Source organism: Ctenopharyngodon idella, chromosome 10, assembly GCF_019924925.1.
Source record: "Ctenopharyngodon idella isolate HZGC_01 chromosome 10, HZGC01, whole genome shotgun sequence".
In the NCBI taxonomy this organism is placed as follows: domain Eukaryota; kingdom Metazoa; phylum Chordata; class Actinopteri; order Cypriniformes; family Xenocyprididae; genus Ctenopharyngodon; species Ctenopharyngodon idella.
The window spans coordinates 46,341,755-46,359,188 of record NC_067229.1 but is presented as its reverse complement, the minus strand read 5'-3'; the positions used below and the strand labels follow the sequence as shown (position 1 = coordinate 46,359,188).

Sequence of the window (17,434 nt, the reverse complement as noted above, 5' to 3'; positions counted from 1 at the left end):
TCATAATTATGACTAAATCATAGTTCTGAGATATTAAAAAAAAATAATTTCGACTTTTAATCTCATAAATATGATCAGTACGACTTCATTATGATTTTCAAAAGCATGATTTTTTTTCCCCCTATGTGGTGGAAATGGACTCCTATAAAACTAAGCCAACTGTTTGCTATCCTTATAAGGTGAGACACAACAGGCAAAAACACTGTTTTTTCATGCATTGGTCAATTTTGAGATTTTGGGCTATTTGGCTTTTCATAAAGTGGTGTTTCAAACTAGTGGAAAGAAAACATCCAAAATACACTTTTTAAGTGTTGCTTTTATTGCACTTTATCTATTTGCTTATATAGAAAAAAGCATCAAATTCTAATCAAAGTTGCTGTTTTTTGTTACTTTTAGTGGGGTTCAGATTGGTCTTATTGGACTGCATTTTTAAGAGACATGAATTATTGACCGGACCCCTTCTGTTCTATTTGGGAGATACAGGATGTTGTGATGGGAATTTGGTGATCACCCATGCGTGAAATTGAGAGACTTGAAGGTATATATTCCAAACACCCTAGCAACATGGCGAACACCTTAGCAACCACACAGAAACACCCTAGAACTGTGGCTAGAATTGTTATTTGATGTTAATGAAATGTCTGTGAAATTATTAAATGCTTTTCACAGATGTGTAGCCAATGTATTCAGACAATGACACGAGAAAATTTGTTCAATGTTTGTATTGAGTTCAGGTGAATATACAGTACATTAAACAGTACAATAGTTAAAGACTGTCACAATATTTCAGTAGAAACAGACCATATATTTGCACTTAATGCAAAATTGTATTCATTTAAACAAAAGGGGAATAATCATGATTATTATACATATTTAATATAATCTTGTGCACCAGTTCATTGCAGGTTACCGATTCTAACACTTGCAGTTTATTAGGTTGCTAAATAAACTTGGTTGTTAATATTACATCAATAACAAGAGATACAATATGTTTTTGTGCTTAAAAGTTGTGCTTGTAAAGGGTCTGTTCACACCAAGTTTAAAGTGACTAAAATACATGAAAGTATAAAATATTTGCAAACCATTTTTTTGCACCAAAACTGTTTTGTCTGAAAAGTTTGGATACCTGAAGAAACGGCATTTGATCAATTTAAATAAATCAATCTTGTGTCCGTATATACAAAACTAAAAGGTTAATCTTAAAATCTTGCCGACTTGGTGTGAATAGGCCTGAAATCTACAGGACATAACATCAAAATTACACATAAAAAGCCATTCATATGACAATATCATGACTATATGCCTGACATTTAACAGTAAAAAGAATAACTTAGTTTCAAAGAATGGCAGTTAAACTCATGTGCTGTATACATTTAAAGTGAGAAGTGCAATAAGTTAATAGTGGTTAGCTTCAGCTTAGTTTGGTGCACTGGTCATACGGTTTTGTGTCTGTGATAACAGTCCGTCATGAGTTCTTTAAGCTGAAGTGTGTATTTTTTATTCGTTAAAATCGTCTATCCTGGTTTAATGTGCAGATAAACTGCTAGTAAACCATTCGTAGTGTGAGTTACCAAACGTTGGCTATGTTCGGAATAGCATACTACAAGTAATGTTTCTGTAGTGTATAGTATTTATGCTGTGCATAGTATGTATAATGTCTGTATGCTTAGAATGCCCAGGTGTAAATGTGCAGTATATATCCCATAATGCAATGTGCTCGGCTGGAGTCAATTTTATGTGGGACGAAAAACTAGAAGCTATGATTTTTAACAACATTTTCTTGGCTTATTATTTATTGTTGCATAATGTGTACCGTTTCATATTCTTTTAAAAAAAAATAGTAGGCCATATTCAGAGTATAGTGAGCATTTTGCAGTAGTGTTGTCAAAAGTACTGACTTTGATACCAAGTCGATACTGAAATTTTAAAAATGTGACCCTTTGAGTGCTGTTGAGCACTGATCATTGTAGCCAATCACAGATATATCTGATGAGCGCGTGAACACAATCAGGTGTTTACGAATCAGCTCAACAGCGCTCCAAGCATCACATTTTTTAAATTTCAGTACCGACTCGGTACTTTTGGCAACACTAGTTTGCAGTATGCAGTGTGCTAGTATACCATTCCGAAGGCTCTTTCAAAACATCGCTGTGTTTGTTTGAGTGGTCTGAAATGTCAACTTCTGACTCAACCAATGGCGCGAGTTTGGGGCGGAGCTACAATGGAAGAATGGGAGTGTTTTGGAAACCTGTTTGGATCATTATTTTTGTGATTTTGTGCCTCTAGTGGTGTAGAAATTACACACAGCAGCTTTAAATACACGGCAAAGTATCGCTAAACCGTTCCCAATTTTCTTGCTGGTAATTTGTCAATGGATCAATCCACTCAAGACAATGAAAAACTTATGAAACACACAAAACGGTATTAATAATAACACACTGAAATACCTCTCATCTTCATAATTCAAATTCCATCAATGCAGCATACCTTAGCCTTCATATGGGCGGATACGTTCAAGGGAATGTACAAGAGGTTCGAATGTATATACGCTGTGTAGAAAAATAGCGAATAATCTGGTTGAAAGCAATCTGTGCATAGCCTGCTCACAGGCGGAGGGGTTGAGGGGGAGTTCAGAAGGTTTGGTCATCGTTGCAAGAATCTGTCCAGTGACCGAACGCCTCGCAGATGTCGCAGTACGGTCGTTCGCCGCTGCGGGTGCCGTGGTAGGTGGTGTGGGGAGGCGAGTCTGGGGATTGTGTTTGCGTGGGACAGTCCTCCGTGTCGTGCAGGTCGAAGCAGTCGCAGATGTCGCAGAAAACTCGTGGTGGGGCTTTCTTCTTCTTTTTGACCTCACCAAGACTTGAGAGAAAGAGGATAAACAAAAAAATTGTATTATGACAAACCCTTTTCAAAGAATAACAGTAATATAGTAACAAAGACACTAGTAGTGCAAGTTAAGTTAAAGGGTTAGTTCACCCAAAAATGAAAATTCTGTCATTAATTACTCACCCTCATGTCGTTCCACACCCATAAGACCTTTGTTCATCTTCTGGACACAAATTAAGATATTTTTGATAAAATCCGATGGCTCAGTGAGGCCTGCATTGCCAGCAAGATAATTAACACTTTCAGATGCCCAGAAAGCTACTAAAGACGTATTTAAAACAGCTCATGTGACTACAGTGGTTCGATCTTAATGTTATGAAGCGACGAGAATACTTTTTGCACGCCAAGAAAACAAAATAATGACTTTATTCAACATTATCTAGAGATGGGCGATTTCAAAACACTGCTTCATGAAGCTTTACAAATCTTTTGTTTTGAATCAGTGGTTCGGAGCGCGTATAAAAGTCACGTGATTTCAGTAAACGTGGCTTCATTACATCACAAGTGTTCCGAAATTTCAATGGTTCACCACTGGGGGGCATGACTTTGGCACTTTGATACACACTCTGAACCACTGATTCGAAACAAAAAATTCGTAAAGCTTCGAAGTTTCATGAAGCAGTGTTTTGAAATCGCCCATCACTAGATATTGTTGAAAAGTCATTATTTTGTTTTTTTGGCGCAGAAAAAATATTCTCGTCACTTTATAATATTAAGGTTGAACCACTGTAGTCACATGAACTGTTTTAAATATGTCTTTAGTAGCTTTCTGGGCACTGAAAGTTAATTATCTTGCTGTCAACGCAGGCCTCACTGAGCCATTGGATTTTATCAAAAATATCTTAATTTGTGTTCTGAAGATGAACGAAGGTCTTACAGGTGTGGAACGACATGAGGGTGAGTAATTAATGACAGAATTTTCATTTTTGGGTGAACTAACCCTTTAAGTGTGTACATGACCACATGCCAGGGTTATTACTAGGGGTGAGATTAAAATGTGACGAGATTTCTCGAGTGTGAGGGTGAAATTAGGATAGAATATGCCACCGCTATGTTTACATTACACCTCCACTGTCGTTTTGCTTTTTATAGATATAAAACCATTTAATTAAGTTGGATAACGGTTACTTTAATCTCATCCAGCTCATCCAACACGAGCAGTTGTACGTAGTGCAGCAAGAATCAAGAGTTCACTGATCACGTGACTGGAGTAAGTGACGAGATGACTGACAAGACCATGGTGGAGGATTCATTGCACAACAGAACCAATATGTTGGCAAAGCATTTGTATCTACAGTTTCTGGCTGCTATCTAATACGCCAGACAGAAAAAAGTGGCAGGTGAAGATTTCGAAACCCAATTGGACTCACCCGTCATTGTCATCATTTCCGTTGAACTCGGTCAACGCCATTTTCTTCAGCTTCACCTTTAGTTCTTCATTCTTCCTCTGGAGGTCCACAATCACTGAGTTCAGGAAGTTGATCTGATCCACGCAGGAAAACATGGCAGATTTTAGACATTTACATACATGACATCTTAAAGCCATTTACAAATACAGAACAGAGGAGTTTTACCTGTCCCTCAGCAAACTCTTTCTCTTCTCTCAGTTGGTCCAAAGCAGCATCACCCACTGAACAAAAGAGACAAATAAACAGTATTCAGTTCAGTGAGAACAGTGCTGAGAGTTAGTGAATGTCAGAATTGCATATTAGTAGTCAAGAAGGATTTGTTCATTTAAATTGAATTAGTATGTCATAATTTCTACTTCATTATGATTTACAAAAGCATGATTTTTTTTCTTATGTGGTGGAAATGGACTCCTATAGAACTAAGCCAACTGTTTGTAATCTTGTTTTCCTTTTAAAAGACATTCCTCAAACATTATAATGTGACTTGTATTTTGGTCACAAACATACAATTTGGTCATAAACATTCGATTTGGATTCATTTTTCATACTGGAATAGAAATGAAAATAGTATGAGTAATATGGAATGTATTACCAAAGACTATAGATATAGAAAGATGGTTCACTTCTATTACTTGTGAATGGGAGAAACTGCAACATGCAATATGGCGGAATACGTCCCGCCTTCTAAGTAAAAGAGCCAATCACTGATTGATAAAGTCATTGTGTCACTGCAGCTGCCATTAGAGGCTCTGGTTCCCATAGAAACCTGAGACTTGCGCTTAGGACTGCACATGCACATTGGCTCGTCTAGTCTGAAAAATACGCTTTTTTAACGCTATTTGAGCATAAAAACAACATTTATGGGACAGTTCACGTCAGATTTTGTTGATGATTTGAAATATGTTATTTAGTTGTGAGCTCGCCAAGCAGTTTTTGAGATTTCAGGATTCCCCCATTCAAATAGATAGGACTTGGTCTTGGATCCCCGAAATAGCTGTCCGGAGGTGTTGCAAACGTTGAGTGAACAGACTTTCCTTGAAAGGGACTTTGGTATTACTCATACTATTTTCATTTCTATTTCCAGTGTTTTTAAATAAATCTTTAACGCATTATTTGACCATACTGCCATAAGTTAAGATTTACACATAATTGGATTTAAAATAACTGGACGGCATTTCCAGAATTAAACATGCAACATGATGATGTCATGTGACAACAATTTAGCATTCTGCATAATTTTGCATACTACTTTTAAATAATAAATACAGTGCTGTTCAAAAGTTTGGGGTCAGTATGTTTTTTTTTTGTTTTTTTTTAAAGAAATTAATACTTTTATTCAGCAAGGATGTATTAAATTTCCCGAAGAAATATTCCTGAAAATAAATGTATTATATTAAATATGAAGCAGCACAACTGTTTTCAACATTGATATGAATAAGAAATGTTTCCTGAGCAGCAAATCTGCATATTAGAATAATTTCTGAAGGATCATGTGACACTGAAGACTGGAGGAATGATGCTGAAAATTTACAGGAATTATTTACATTTTTAAATATATATTCATAAAAAATAGTTATTTTTAAATTGAATATATATTTTATAATATTACAGGTTTTACTGTATTGTACTGTACTGTAGTGTAAATAAATAGCTAGCAGTATACAGTTTTTTGCACAAATAAATACCCAAATATATATACGCTGACGGACCTGAGGTGACTTCCTCTCCGTTCCCCGCATGCCGGCCCTCCAGCTTTTGCTCCAAGCTGTTCACTCGGCTCTGCAGCTGGGCTTTGTCCCTCTCTAGAGACGTCACAGCCGACTGGAGCGTCTTGGCCATGGCATTTTCCCCACGCAGCACTGCAATCTGCAATAACAAAAACCATCTCTAGATCAAAACATTTTTTTTTTCCCATTATCTGACAATATTAAGTGTCAAAGTTTTATATAAAACTGCTGTAGCAAAACTGTTTTAATATGAAATTACTCTACTAAAAGCATTCTTTTTACATACAGTAAGTTCACAGTGCATAAAACACTCTTGATCCAGATGTTTAGTTAGACTTATAAAACCCAAGAATCAAAGCTCTTACCTCATTTCGTAGTGTCTCTAGCTCTTTGTCTTTATCGGACATCAATGCATTGGAATTCTCCCTGTGAGAACAGACAAGAGCTCACTATAACTGGAGCCCATTGTTGGATTTACAGTCATGTTACAAAAGCCATATGCACTCTGAGAACATGCACAACACCATCTCCCAATGGAGTCTGAAGATTAAAAGCTTACAGAAAAACAGGCAAAAAATGAACAGACATCAAGTGGGACAGCGCAGTATTTTTAGGGTGGAGGAAAACAATAGATCTGAAGCCAAACGCTTGTACTAAGTAACATTATTTGAGCTGTTCAATCATGGAAACAGATCATCTCTCTAGATGTAATCTTGGTATATCATAAAACACTGATCTCTAAAGAACATGTACTGACAAGCTTTTTTTGCAAGCCTTCATTTCCCGGGAGATAAAATGACATTTAAAGCCTCCAGAGTGCGTGTGATCTCAAATCCAGCTCTCATTTGAACAATTACTGAAACAGAGCCCCATTAAACACCATCAAATGCATCTGTGACATGCTGTTTATAGCCACAGATAATAAATTCAGTTTTTGAATGCTTATGAAGAAAATGAATAGGAAAAATACTTGCATCACACTCAAGAGACGAATGAATAGAAGTACATTAACAAAAATACAATCATGAAATTTCCAAATTGTCTTTCCCCATAGACTTCTAGAGTAAGTGCACTGTGTTTTTGCTTACAAAATATTGTTTTCTGTGGTTATAAACAGCAGGGCTCACCCAGGACTGTCTTTGATTTGATTGAATGAATCGACTTAATACCGAGTCAGAGACGTGCTTACCTCTCTGTAATCTCCAGCTGGCTAGTCAGAGCTTCGTCATCAAGCTGCCAAAAAAACAAACATGATACATGATAAATCAATCCCTCAAACCAACTGAGAATGTCACAGAGCAGAGCATTTCAGGAAACGTCTAAGATGACGCAGACAGATAAACACCTTCTGCTGCGTGTAGACGTCCAACTCCTGAGCCAACATCCCTTTTTCGTCCTGGAGCGACACCTGCCTCTGAGACTTCTGATTGGCTGATAGTTTTAGCTCCTCACTACAGAGAGAGATAAAGACGAGGTAATGCTTATAATACCATATAGGACTAGCATTTTACCATACTAGTGTTTTGCAGGATGTGAATTTTCTGTATGCATTCAACACCTGGATGAATTCTGACTTTATATCACACAATTCTGATTTTATAACTCGCAAATTCTGACTTTATAACACACAATTATGAGTTTAAACCTTGCAAATGTGAGAAATAAAGTCAAAATTGTGAGATAAAAAGTGAGATTACCCTTTTTATTTTTTTATTTATTGGTGGAAACAAGCTTCCATACTGAAGGCTGGAGTAATGATGCTGAAAATTCAGCTTTGCATCACAGGAATAAATTACATTTTAAAATATATTCAAATAGAAAACAGTTATTTTCAATTGTAATAATAAGATTTTACAATATTTCTGTTTTTCCTGTATTTTTAATCAATTAAATGTCAATTCAAATCTTACCAACCCCAAACTTTTGAACAGTAGTGTACTACAGTGGTTCCCAACCACGTTCCTGGAGGCCCCCCCAACAGTGCACATTTTGCATTTCTCCTTTGTCTGACACACCCATTTCAGGTCTTGGAGTCGCTGTAATGAGCTGATGACTTGAATCAAGTGTGTTTAATTGAGGAAACATTCAAAATGTGCAGTGCTGGGGGGCCTCCAGGAACGTGGTTGGGAACCACTGGTGTACTACATATACCAAAATGTGCAGCATGCCAGAGTACACTGTATGGAAGTCGAGTGCATTGCATCGTTGATACCAAAATGCAACAAGCTCAACCTGATTTCTTTTTCATATATGGCAAAATTTAACTGTTAAATATTGTATTCAATATCACTTACAGCTAATTACAGCAATCTTGACCAGACTGACAAAATGTTTTCCAATTTTTTGGATTAAAATGCAAAATAAACAGAAATTTTCATGTAGCCTGTGATTGAAAAAATTCTGAGCACTTCAGCCATTTACTCTTAAAACTCTGTATATTATAAAGCCTCACGTACTATTTCATTTTTAAAAACAAATTTTCAACATAAAATACTATTTAATTATTTGTATTTATGATACATGGTGATGTTCATATTCTTTCTGATGCTGGTGACCTCAACATTTCAGATCACCCTGATGTCAATCCTATTCCTCCATTTTCCTTTCCATCAGGACCTCTTAACTGGTTTTTAGGACATTTCATAGACCGAGCGTTTGACAAATAAGAGCGTTTGCTTACAAAAAGTGGTAGTAAAACCTTGAGCACCACAAAGTCACAACAGAAAGGTCACCGTCATCCTTCTCGTGTGTAACGAATGAGCTAATCTATTTTTACCCAGAGTGCATTATGATGCAGGAATAAATCAAATCATGCACGCTCAAAACTCACGCAGAAAATCAAGGTGAGGGAGTGCAAAAACAAATGCAGCTTTGTGAAACTACAAGCTAAGATTCACACAAATTCAAAAAGAATATGCTGCATTTAATGAAGCATAACACAATATTTTTTTCATAAAGAAAAAAAAGGCTTTTTTAAAATTATAATATTACTGGCTACGTCGTGATACGTATTCATGAGTGTCAGAAGATCAACAGAGCGTTACGAAAGGAACTCTGTCGGATCTCACGTGGAGTCAAGACCATTATACAGGCGGAGAAGAGCAGCTGTAGCTGGAGAGACGCGGTTACGTAAAACTCCCTGAGGAGAGACGCTCACTTCTGAAGCGTTCGGATGAGAGTATCTTCAGCACAAGGATTCAGCAGAGGCTTCACACAGGTACCTGCTCGCATCACCGGAGCCGTCACTTGCTGGACATGCCGATCAGTCGCAGCTTAAAGGAGCGTGTCGGATCGGCTTGAGTTACGAAGGCTTTGTGCCTCTTTAGTTTAAAGTCAACATGAATTCAAAATGGACTCCATTTACACCACCATAAAAGCATTTTGAGCTAAAGGTTTCTGCTTATATGTTTAAATTAATTTTGCAAACAAATTTATTGCAAATAATTTGCAAATTTATTGAGCAAATAAATTAAGTTTAAATGTGAAAAGTTAAACATTTTATGAAAACGTTAAATTACAGTTTTTGGATTTAATTCATTTTGCAAAAAAATTTATTGCAAACAAATAGCAAAATACTTTTCAAATGTGTTGCAAATAAATAAATTGTACTTGTGAAAAGTTAAACATTTTATCAAAACGTTAAATTATAATTTTTGGAATTAATTCATTTTGCAAACAAATTAATTGCAAACAAATTGCAAAATAATTTGCACATTTATTGCAAATAACTTGTGCTTAAAATATGAAAAGTGGAAGATTTAATAAAAAATGTATATTACAATTTTTGGAATTAATTCATTTTGCAAACAAACAGCAAAATAATTAACAAATTTGTTGCAAATAAGCAAATATATTGTGCTTATGAAAAATTAAACATTTTATGAAAAATTTAAATTAATATTTAGAATTAATTCATTTTGCAAACAAATTTATTGCAAACAAACTGCAAAGTACTTTGCTAATTTTTTGAAAATAAGCAAATAAACTGTGCTTAAATATGAAGTGTGAAACATTTTATGAAAAAGTTAAATTATAATTTTTGGAATTAATCCATTTTGCAAACAAATTTATTGCAAACAAATTTATTGCAAACAAATCGCAAAATAATTTGCACATTTATTGCAAATAAACAAATAATTAGTGCTTAAATTTGAAAAGTGAAACATTTTATGAAAAATTGAAATTAAATTTTTTTGAAATTCATTTATTTATTTTTTGAAGTATGTATCTTTTCAGCAGGTGTCACCAAACCCTCTTATTTTTCAAAAACTTTCACATAGAGACACTTTTCACCATTCAATCAATTCCTGATGGATAAAATAAAGTTCTGCCCTACATTTTTTTATTGATTATCCTGAATGTGAAATGCTGCAGGCCAGATTCAAACTCATATCGTCCACGTGAGCTCAATGTGTCAGACTCAGATCACGTGCATTACGCCTTTTCTTATACAGAAATCACAGCTGTTGTGACCGAGTGGACTCGTGATGTCATTCTGTGACTCGCTGATCTAAATGAATCACCACAATGGTACCAAAGTACTTACCCAACTAATTAAGATCAAAATCCTTTTTAGCTCCAACTAAGCAGACAATTAATTTAATAAGATGCAGCTGAAAGACGTTAAATAGCGCTTTAATTGTTGCAGCTGTAGTCTAGTGGTCAGCACATGTGCTCGGATACTTTTGAGGCTTGATTGTGGCCTTTCCTCTCCTCCCTATCTATCATTTCTGTCCTCTCTCTTCTATCATTATCAATAAAAGTATGAAAAAGTCTAAGTGAATAATAATAAAATAGTCAGTAATGAGAAAATGCATGAGTGCATATCAGCAGGACTCACATTTCTTTGCGGAGGCTCCCGATGCGCTGCGTTTCTGAACTCAACTGCTCCTGATACTGAGAGTTCTGCTGCTTCAGGGCCTCAAGCTGGTGGAGGAGATAAAAGATGATTAAAACATAAAAATTATGCTTTTGGACAAAATGTGTTGGAGAGAATGTCATGAAACCTTTCAAGAACATGTATTTTGCATAAAGAAAATCATGCATATTTAAGAACCATCATGTCTTTTCTTGCAGACAATTATTTTAATGATAATTAAAGGGATAGTTCACCAAAAAATGAAAATTTTCCCATAATTTACCCTTAAGCCATCCTAGGTGTATGTGACTTTGTTCTTTCAGCCGAACACAATCTGACTTCTGTTGAATCATATTCTAGCTCTTCCCAGCATTGTAACGGCATTGAATAGCGCCCGAGTTTTTGAAGCTCCAAAAATCGCATCCATAGATCATAAAAGTAATCCATATAGTAATCCATGGCTTCCGGCAACGGCTGTACACGTGTTCATGAGAGAGTCCACTTCTGGCCGAAGGGTGACCTCTGACCCGATGTATGATTTAGCTCCTCTTCTCTTATATTGAAATCCTCAGACATTTTACTTTCAAATTTCTCATTTTTGACTTCTAATTTGTGACTGTCATTTTGTTTTGCTCTATCCTTTTTGCTTCCGGGTTCGTCAATTCTCACCTAAGCTTAGGCTACGCCTACGTCATACGTCGGGTCAGAGGTCACCCTTCCCCTGGAATTTGACTCTCTCTTGAACGCACGTATGGCTGTTGCTGGAAGCCAGTTATTATAGTTTTAAATATGTATATTTTTCTCACCAAAACCCATCACTTCTCTTCAGAAGGCCTTTATTAACCCACTGGAGTCATATGGATTACTTTTATGATAGATGGATGCTCTTTTTTGGGCTTCAAAAAACTTGGGCACTATTTAATGCCATTATAAAGCTTGGAAGAGCCAGGATATTTTTTGATATAACTCCAATTGTGTTCGTCTGAAAGAAGATAGTCGTATACACATAGGATGACTTGACAGTGAGTAAATCATGGGATCATTTTCATTTTTGGGTGAACTATTCCTTTAAGCATATTTCACCTTAAATTCTCATTACCACAAAAATATTTAATTTTCATACCTGCGATATGAAAAAAACTATATTGTATAAATCTTATTTACATTTACATAGTGTATTTCTACAATGGTAGTATTTGTTGTACTTTCTTTACTTTTCTATATCTTAATTACAGTATTTTTCTAAATGTCAGTAAATATACAGTAGTTTTTGGAGGGAAAGCAGTGTTGTTGCTAACTAAAACTATTAAACATGCTTTCGTAAATTTAAATAAAAAGTTGAAATAAAATCTAAACATAAATATTAGATTAAAAAAAAATTAAAACTGAACATATAAAAACAAAAGCTAATTCAAAATATTAATAATAGTATATAAATAATACTAAAATAACACTGGGGAAAAGGCATTTAATTTTCATAAAAATAATAATGTGATTATGCACATTTTCATGTCCAAAAATTGTAAAATTAGACCATCTCTCCGCAACAAGACACAGTTTGAAGTACCAATTATTTCTGTAGCACAAACATCGCAGAACAAGTTACATGCCAAAGTTTAAAACTCAAGAGTTAGAGACTGGAAAAAAATACCTAAATATGAGTAATAGTGATGTCTTCTTTAGCAAACACCTCTAAAAGTCATGTGAACAATGAAAACTGTCCATGTTTGCAAAGTATAATCAATGCAAAATCACATTTACGACTAATACATGCACAACTAATACTGTCAGACTGTCAAATCTGGTGAAGTCAGATTACTGTTCCCATGAGACCCATAATTCAATCCCATCACACTCACTGTAACTAACTGGTCTGCATCAGAGCGAAGCATTAATTACACTCTTCAGCACAAACGCCTACAACTGGCCGAGTTGGTAATAACCACCTTCATCTACATGCCAAGATCCAACATCAATGTTTTATTACGAATCAGCAGAGATTACCCTGCGCTGATATCTCTGAGTGATTCAGTGTTTACACTGAGAAAGATCGAGAGAATCCGTGATGATTGAGGAATTATACTGTCATCAGTGAATGAAATGTCATCAAACGACCATTTCACACAGACTCGCGCATGTGAAAACATTCTTCAACTCAATGTCCGCGGCTTAACATCTCCATTACTCACAGAAATAACATGCATAAGTCACATGTCAAAAAAACATCTCAAAAATCAGAAAGAGTCAAAAAAATATACGCGAAAAATGTAAGCCTTTTTTTAAAGATTGAAATAAAAAAAATCCATCAAACTGAACTGAATAATCCTTACATATTTTTCATAATTAAGAATTTTAAATGAGTGGAAAAAAACAAACAAAAAAAAAAACTAGAGCTTAATAAAACATTTTGTATAAATCTCAAGGGTATAGACCATTTTAGTTTATGTGACACCCCATTTAAAAAAAATTAAAATGTTTAATTATATGAATATGAATCACATAAACTAAATGGTCCATTCCCTTTTTCCATTTTACTCATTTAAAATTAATAATTTATAATATGAATAATATGCAAGGATTATTCAATTAAATTTGACAGAATTTTACTATACAAATGAAATTCCTAAATCTTAAAAAAATGCTTAATTTTTTTGAGTGTAGGGATATCTGAAAATTATCACCGATATCCAACTAATGGCTAATATGGAGGCAAAAATGCCACCAAAATTTGAAATGTGATGGAAAAACTGCCCTTTTTTATTAGTAACATCTGATATTTCTCTTCTGAATTATTGTAATATTCATATTTATTTTAATGTATTGATTGAATTCAAGTATCTAAGGATTATTTGGTTATAAAACTGGTTATAACATCAAAAATTTTCTCCTGAAAACAAACTCTAGAAGTTAGATATTTTAACTTAATTACAAGTTAATTTCTGACACTGCCCGATATTATAAATCAATACATTGAGGGGAAAACAACAAACAGTGCTCACATTAAACCTCATCTAAAATAATGCACACTTCAAATGCAATCAGGCACCAAAACATGCATACCACTAAAATGGGTTTAAATGAGAAAAAATAAGCCAATATCATCCCAACCCAATTCCAATAGTTAAAAAAAATCTAATATTGCTGAATGGTCCAACCATGGTCACCAATATACAGTATCATGCATCCCCAGAAGGGAAGAGCACTACAGAAGAGCGACCTTTACCTGGCAGAGCGAGGTATAAACGCTGCCCGTGTAGTTCTGTTGGAGCGCTGTCACATCCATGCTGCTGTGTCCTTCCTATTTTTTCCAAACAAATGTGACCTATCAATAATACATCCCCCTACAGCCCCCTGCAGCGAGAGAGAGAGGCGCTCACACGAGCTTGCGCTCCAGCACACGCTCACGTTTGCACAAACACACGCTCTGAAAAGCATCACACAGGGCAGCTTCATTATGTAAGGACGACAAGCCCCGCCCCTCTTGAAACACCCCCCTGCTGTCCCCGCCCCCCACCTTCTGCTGTTCTCCGTCATCAGTGCTCATTCATGACAAGACTATCCATGTTTGTCTCTGGTGACATCAGAGGAATGGAAATCCTTGTGTGAGCGAGAGCTCAGTCATGGTTTCTATTTAAATATTATTTGATGAATGTACACTACCATTCAAATGTTTGGGGTAATTTTTTTTTTTGAAAGAACTTAGCAAAAATTACAGTAATGATTTTTACATTGTGGCAAAAAATTCAAATGTTTTTTCTTTTAACTGTGTATTCATCAAAGAATCCTGAAAAATAAAGTTAGAATGATTTCTGAAAGATCATGTGACACTGAAGGCTGGAGTAATGATGCTGAAAATTCAGCTTTCTTCACAGAAAACACAGTTCTTTTGAATTCTAACAATATTTCATAATATTACTGTTTTTACTGTATTTTTGATTCAATATATGCAGCCTTGACAAGCACTTCTAAGAGACCTCTTTCAAAAACATTAAAAATCTTACCGACCCCAGACTTTTGAACAGTGGTGTATTTTTTTTAAAGCTGCAGCACAGGCTGTGTGAGAGACTTCAGTCATCCTTGAATGACAGAAAATAGAAGGAAATTCAGGCTAACCTAAATTAACTCTGCTTTTTTAAACCTTGAGGGGACAAAAGTCCAAAATGAGGTCACAATAAGGTTGTCTTTTTCAATACAGAAACCAAAAATAAATTTAAAGGGACAGTTCACCCCAAAAAAAATGTAATTCTGTCAAAATTTACTTGTGGTTGTTGTTTCAAACCTATATAACAGCATTATTTATATAACAGCAGTTCATAGTGACAAAAAATAGTCAATATTACATGCTAAATAAAGTTTAAATGAAGTCATTTGATAGCTCTGTGTGAGGAATAGAGCAAAATTGAAGTAAATCTCCTCTGATATAACACAATAAGTTATGATATGGCTTGAAAAGATTTGGAATATAGTGTAAAAAGACGCATGCATGCTTCTCCAAAACTCATTTTGTGCTCCATGAAACAAAGTCAGTTATATGGGTTTAGAACAGGGGTGGGGAACATTGATCCTGGAGGGCCATTGTCCTGCAGAGTTTAGCTTCAACCCTAATTAAACACACCTGAGGCTAATCAAGGTATTTAGGATTACTAAAGTTACAGGCAGGTGAGTTTTTTTTTTTTTTCCAGGGTTGGAGCTAAACTCTGCAGGACAATGGCCCTCCAGGATCAACGTTCCCCACCCCTGGTTTAGAACAATATTAGGGTGAGTAAATAACAGAAATTAACTATCCCTTTAACTCTGTCTATGATTTGCCCTGTAAAACAGAAAGTAAGTCTCACTAAAATCTGCATGAATTGACCCAAACAAGCACTATGGATTTCCTGAGCATGTTTTATCCTAAAACAGTTTTCCTATCTAAATCTTTAGATTCCATTAATATAAGCACTCATAGTTTATTATATATGTAAGCAATAAGGTACGAGAAGCTGTGCTGTATTGTGAATAAGTCACGGCTGAAGGGGGACAACTCAAAGCAGAGTGAAGCCCTTCAGCCGTGACTTATTCACGTTACAGCATTAGCCTCGAGTACCTTATTGCTTTTATAAAACGGTTACCACACAATACAAATATTAAAGACAAAAATATGTATCAATGCAACTTTCATGAAGTAAACTTTCAGTAAAAGCCTTCCTTCCACCGGAAAAAATAGTCCCTCACTGTGAACAGCAACAGAAGTTACATTATTACGCCATTAGATGGCGACAAAGACTGTCTTTATGAGTGTGTCAGTCAGTATCGAAGACTTTTACATTGAAAAGATTGAATTGTTTTGAAAACGGAACAAGACACAACTGACAAATGCTTTGACTAGCGCTGTCAGTCACGGGAAAACCCTTAAAAACTGTTAAAAGGTCAAGATAATACATCGGACATTTAAACAGATTTTTTATTATGAACATGAAGGAAAATGCTAAATCTGAATGCAGGTAATAAACTCACTCACTCGATCTCTTTCTCACAACACTCTTCTACATAATACAGTAAGCTTCAATGAACAACATCAATTGAGAACAAACAGTTTATGTTGCTAAGAGTGGTTTCTAAGGGTGTTGTGTAGTGATACACAGAACCGTTGGGTGAAGCGGTCATAGCCGTGTTTTATCGTGAATAAAACAGCTATTGACCAATCAGGAACTAACCGTTTTATAAATATATATATTTATAGTGCTCTATACAATACAGATTGTTTCAGATTGTTACAAAACAGGAAAATAACATGATAATGTTGTATGCTTGTCTTATATTTGATGAAGTATGCATCATTAATTCTTAGGGGTGTGATGGACAGTTAGCTCACGAGACAAGACGTTTTGAAAAAATCTTTCAAAATGCGGGGTATTAAAATCACGTTTGAAAGCGCGATCACGTTTTATTTTCGTTTTCGTGATCGCATGTACTCCGTAAATAGGGAGCGGCAGTGCTGAGCGCGCATTCGACAATACAAGACCTTTTTCAGACACTTAGGCTCTGTTGTGCAACAAATCCGCCATGGTCTTGTCAGTCATCTCGTCACGTGATCAGCAAACTCCAATTCCTGCTGCACTACGTACGACATACGGATGGAACTGAAGCGACTGTTATCCAACTGAATTAAATGTTTTTTATTTATATAAAAAGCAAAACGACAGTGGAGGCGTAATGTAAACGTAACAGTGGCATATTCTATCCTAATTTCACACTCACTCTCCATCATGGCAATATCGCGAGACAGCTTTTCACCTCGATGAGAAATCTCGTCACAATCCTATTAATTCTGTTACTTTCCGAATTACAGTGAAGCTGCTTTGAAACCATTTCTATTGTATAAAGCACTATAAAACTAGGGCCCTGTTTACACCTGGTATTAAGATTGTTTTGGTCGATCGGATCATAAGTGGACGGCGTTAAATACAGGTGTAAACGGGGTGCAAAATGCTTTGAGCTTGTCCACTTTCGACCACTTCCAGAGGTAGTCGAAAATGCATTCGACCAGATTGCATTCATAGTGTAAACGCTTA

General features: G+C 35.5%; 3 protein-coding genes and 1 long non-coding RNA gene across 5 annotated transcripts in view; 2 read left to right on the top strand and 2 right to left on the bottom strand.

Annotated features, from left to right (window-relative positions):
• LOC127521000 (granzyme B-like) overlaps positions 1–17,434 on the top strand; it is a 135,640-nt gene that overhangs the window by 58,296 nt on the left and 59,910 nt on the right. The window lies entirely within an intron of this gene.
• Positions 1–17,434, bottom strand: part of LOC127521013 (uncharacterized) — a 175,286-nt gene that overhangs the window by 102,618 nt on the left and 55,234 nt on the right. The gene's annotated exons all lie outside the window — the stretch shown is intronic.
• Positions 1–17,434, top strand: part of LOC127521004 (mast cell protease 1A-like) — a 117,153-nt gene that overhangs the window by 71,392 nt on the left and 28,327 nt on the right. The window lies entirely within an intron of this gene.
• Positions 708–17,434, bottom strand: part of LOC127520992 (CAP-Gly domain-containing linker protein 1-like) — a 30,920-nt gene continuing 14,193 nt past the window's right edge. For both annotated transcript variants that reach the window (XM_051909808.1, XM_051909809.1), the window contains 8 exons: positions 10,863–10,948; positions 7,368–7,473; positions 7,212–7,255; positions 6,388–6,448; positions 6,005–6,161; positions 4,461–4,516; positions 4,257–4,369; positions 708–2,859 (listed from right to left, as the gene is read on the bottom strand). In XM_051909808.1, the coding sequence (XP_051765768.1) occupies positions 2,631–2,859; positions 4,257–4,369; positions 4,461–4,516; positions 6,005–6,161; positions 6,388–6,448; positions 7,212–7,255; positions 7,368–7,473; positions 10,863–10,948 (852 nt within the window). In that variant the 3' untranslated portion in view covers positions 708–2,630. The remainder of the gene's footprint in view (positions 2,860–4,256; positions 4,370–4,460; positions 4,517–6,004; positions 6,162–6,387; positions 6,449–7,211; positions 7,256–7,367; positions 7,474–10,862; positions 10,949–17,434) is intronic.